The 4,708-nt window shown below is 37.0% G+C and overlaps 1 protein-coding gene across 1 annotated transcript; it reads right to left on the bottom strand.

Moving 5' to 3' along the window:
• Window positions 1-2,311: 2,311 nt before the first annotated feature.
• Window positions 2,312-3,217, bottom strand: LOC134496639 (olfactory receptor 14J1-like). Its single transcript, XM_063302351.1, has one exon. It carries the CDS (start codon window positions 3,215-3,217, stop codon window positions 2,312-2,314), a length of 906 nt encoding a protein of 301 aa, XP_063158421.1.
• Window positions 3,218-4,708: the final 1,491 nt, after the last annotated feature.

The raw sequence follows: 4,708 nt of genomic DNA, 5'->3' as shown, positions 1-4,708 counted from the left end.
TTTCTCTACTATTTGCAAGGGGTCCATGCTTAGACAATCCTGCTCTGCCAATCAATGTTCTGGAATTACAACTCAGCTTTCTTGACTTGATCTTATCCAGATGCGCAATAGGTTGCATACCGTATGAAGGAATATTACTATGGGACTTGGTGTTGGAGGTATTGGTGTGCTCCCATAGATTATCTCAGCCCAGTTGCTTTTGGCTCTAAAGTAACTGCTGTAAACTGTGGCCTATTCAGTGTGATTGGCAAGTTTGTTAACCAGCCCAGATATATCAAATCTAAGAAAAAACCACTATTTTCATATATTAATTTATTCAGTTAGTTTGGCTATCCACTGATTTGTCTGCCAAAACCTCATGTTTTCCACACTGACAGATAAAGATAACTGATTCTGGCTCATAATCATTTAGATTAAAAGGAAGAATGAGCTAAAGGGAAAGGGGGTAAAAAACAAAACAAAACAAAACGTGGTGATATCCACATGGAGGAGGTGACCAAATAATAAAGTGGCATGGAATGACTGCAAGGAGACTTGTCAATTAATAAAGAAAAAAAAAAAAAAAACATGGGACCAACTTAAAGTGAACTAAAATATTTGAATAGAAGAATGTAGCTAATACCTTCTAATGTGGGACAAAATAACAAAGCTTGATTATAACCAACGTTTCTTTACTGTGGTCATGATTGAGCAATATTTTTCCACCATTCCTGAGAGTTCTGAAGATGTATCAGCTAATAAAAAGTGTGTGTTCTCTTCCACAGACAGTTGGAGTAATTAAGGAGGGGTAATGTTAATTCTGTGTGCCATGTATGATATAATGGAAACTCAGCAGAACATGAGATGTTCATTCAGCACCCTCCACAGATTTGATTGCACAAGGACAGATCTGATTGTGGAAATGAAGGTTGCTCCCATCCACAACCATTGATGGCAAGGTGTTAAGCCTGGTTAGAGTAAAAGCTTTTCTGAAAAGGACAGGGAAACTATTAAATAAATACTTAGGCATGGATGAAGGCCTGTTCCATAGGTTGATGTTGAAATGACAAGAGAGTCTGTTCCTGTCCTTTAAAACTAAATAAATACTAGATCTAGGATATATTGCTTGACCTCTCGTACGGTCATTTTAGACTCTAATGCTATCACTAGAGAATCCATAGTAGCATAGGTCTGAGGCCTTTTTTTTTTTTTTTTTCCATGAAGAGCTGAACAAGGATTAACTGGGAAAGAGAGATCTCTCCAAGAACATTAGTTTTAGCCAATAGTTTAATTGGAAATCCTCATTTAAGACTCAATTGAAATGTAACCTGGTTTCAGGTCTCAGGCTTGCATTGGAAATTCAGTGCTGTTATGTCCTGGATTATTATTATTTTTTTTTTTATTCAAATAGAGGCACAAATTTGTGTGCCATAGAGACTGAGCAAATTAAGACTTTTAGATATATAGATATTGTCTTCCAATCTTCTAATACTTGGAAAGAGCAAAATGTCCCCATTGCAATCACACACTTTGGGGTCAAGGTTTTGACAAACAAGAGAGATGGGATCTCATCTGCCATTCCTGCAATCTTAGAGAGATTTCATCTCGAAATGCCTTTGAGATGCAGAGCCTGAGGGTTGAGAGGGTTGGCTTGCTCATTCATTGCCTGGACTCATGAATGGTGCTCAGCCAGTTCCTCACCCTTCACTACCAATTCTGTAGATAAAATGTTATAGCTGAATTTTAGGAAACTAAAACAACTAACCCTGTGTTGGGGTGAGTTGCTCCAGAATCTCATATATCTAGTCTTATATATCTAGTCATAAGAAGTGTCATTATTTTCTTACAAGTCATACTGATGATTCAAAATTGGTAGTTCTTTAAAGAACATTAAACTTTCTGAGACTCATAATTGCAAGTATACATTCATAGGATTGGGCTTTTTTTCCAGTTGACCATTCTTTAAGTGGCAGGTTACTTTTTTCCTGGATTCCACTTTGCATCAACACTTTCTTTCTTAGACCCATTTTATCCATGATTGTAGTGTGATAAATGTCACTTGTAATAGATTCAAAATGGCTTTATTAATAACCCAATAAAAATATTTTTAATCGAGTTAATCAGACCAAAAGCAATTCCACAAACAGTGTTCCCCATACCTCCTTTCTGCTACATTTCCTTGAATGTCAGCTCAAAGTTAAAATATCCTACTAATGAGGAATACAGTCCAGTTTTATCAGTAATCTCATGATTGGAGCTTATAATGTTTTTCATCCAGATATACACTTGATACTTACAAATGAACAGTCAAATATATTTTCTTGGACAATTCTCACATATTTAACAGTTTTGACAAAGCAACCTTGATGTCCTTGTTTCTCATACTATAGATGATAGGATTCAAAAGGGGTGGGACAACACAATATAATACAGTTGAGATTACGTCCAGTGAAGTGGAGGGAGGCCTCAGATAAGCAAAGGCTCCAGAGAATAAGAACATGGAAACCACAGTAAGATGGGGTAGGCAAGTAGAGAAAGCTTTTTTCCTTCCTTCCAAGGAGCGAATTTTCAGCACAGCAGTGAAAATCAGTGTGTAAGTAACAAGCATGAAGAAAAAGCAACCTATGCTTAAAGCAAAAAAAAACACTATTAGTCTGATTTCATTTAGGTTTAGGCCTGTACAGGCGAGTTTAATTAACTGTGGGATTTCACAGAAGAACTGATTGATGATGTTGGAACACAAAGTGGTTCCAAAGGTAAAAGAGATGTGCAACAATCCCTCAAGAAGGGCGCTTACCCATACAGCAAGAATCATATAAAAACAGGATTGTTTGTTCATTATTTTTCCATATTGTAATGGATTGCAAATGGCAACATAGCGATCATATGCCATAACTGTGAGGATCCAATAATCAGATTGCAGAAAGAAGAAAAAAAAGAAAACTTGACAAACACATCCAAAGTAAGAAATGTGTCTTGTGTTCATGAGCATATTCGCCATGGATTTGGGGATAATGACTGAAATGGCACCAAGGTCTTGTATGGCCAAGTTCAACAGGAAGAAGTACATGGGAGTATGCAGGTGATGGTTGAAAATTATTGCAAAAATGATGAGAAGATTCCCAGTCAGAACTGCCAAATACAACACCATGAAAGCAAAAAAATATATCAACTGTATTTCTCCTATTGCTGAGAAGTCAAAGAGTAGAAAATCAGAGACTGTAGATTGATTATCCATGTTTTATAATATAGTACACGATGTCTCTAGGGACGCGGTGGCGCTGCGGGTTAAACCGCTGAGCAGTCGATCGGAAGGTCGGCGGTTCGAAACTGCGTGGTGGGGTGAGCTCCCGTTGTTAATCCCAGCTCCTGCTCACCTAGCAGTTCGAAAACATGCAAATGTGAGTAGATCAATAGGTACCGCTTCGGCGGGAAGGTAACGGCGTTCCATGAGTCATGCTGGCCACATGACCCGGAAGTGTCCCTAGGGACAACGCCGGCTCTAAGGCTTAGAAACGGAGATGAGCACCGCCCCCTAGAGTCGGACACGACTGGACTTTATGTCAAGGGAAACCTTTATCTTTACTACACGATGTCTCTGGAAAAATACAGAGGTACAGCTATTTTAAATGCCACTTGTTTCTAGACTGTTCATGAACGTAATTGGAATAAACAGGATCCTACTCTGTAACCTGTATGTTGACATTGATTTTTGCATTAGAACTGAGATAAGAGTCTCATCATTTCTACGGAATACTTTAGCTATATTCCATCAGACCAATGCTTCTGAAGTTGAACCCTAAAACTGCTTGCTGTTCATCATTAATTCTTGAACATGCAAATCAGGGTTTGAATTGAATATTTTTTATACCAGTACTCCAGTAAAGCAAAGTCAGTTAAATCATTGATCTTATCTCCTTAGTTGTATAAGATAGAACAATCAACCGAGCTCCTCATCCAAATTTTAGTTGGTGAATTTGAAATTACCATTTTGGTTACTGTGCTGTGAGAAACCACATAGTCCCTACTTTATTTTTACTGTAATTCTAAGGTTTCAAATTCAGGACTAACTATTAGTTTTAAAACAAGAAAATAATGTTACCTGTTTGTCTCTATAACTTGGCTTGCTATATTCCTTTTCAAAATGCATTCCAGTATAAAAACAGAATGTAGCAGAAGAAGAATTTGCAGGACATTCTCTGAAGACTTTTGATAACTAAAATTCCATTCACCAACATCCAAAATGCTGTCATTCAAAAAGAAAGATGTTCCTATAGCAACACAATTGTGGCTTTGGAGTAATAGTTAAATGATGGAGAAAGAACAGTATTGTGAATTAGTGAGATGGATGCATTGCCTATAATGTCAGTTACTGTCTGCTTATCTGTTAATAGTAATTACTGATGGATGCTTTAATTGTTCAATGTTTTTTTTTAATATTGTTTATTTTATGGTTTGTTTTTTATTGTGCATTGCCCAGAGTCATGACTTGTGATATAGATGGCTATATAAAGACAATGAATGAATGCATGAATGAATGAATGAATGAATGAATGAATGAATGAATGAAATAAGAACACTTTGGGTCTTTGCTCTCTTTCCCTGAAATGATTTGAGCTGGAGTTCTCCAAAATCACTCCCAGCACCAAGTTATACCATCATGTCATGTTCACCATTGCAATGTTCTGTTAACATCGTAACGTTTCACATGTCAAACCATTAAACCGTG

This window comes from Candoia aspera, chromosome 4 (assembly GCF_035149785.1).
Source record: "Candoia aspera isolate rCanAsp1 chromosome 4, rCanAsp1.hap2, whole genome shotgun sequence".
NCBI classification, from domain to species: domain Eukaryota; kingdom Metazoa; phylum Chordata; class Lepidosauria; order Squamata; family Boidae; genus Candoia; species Candoia aspera.
The sequence above is the reverse complement of the archived record's forward strand: the minus strand, read 5'-3'. Positions and strand labels throughout refer to the sequence as shown.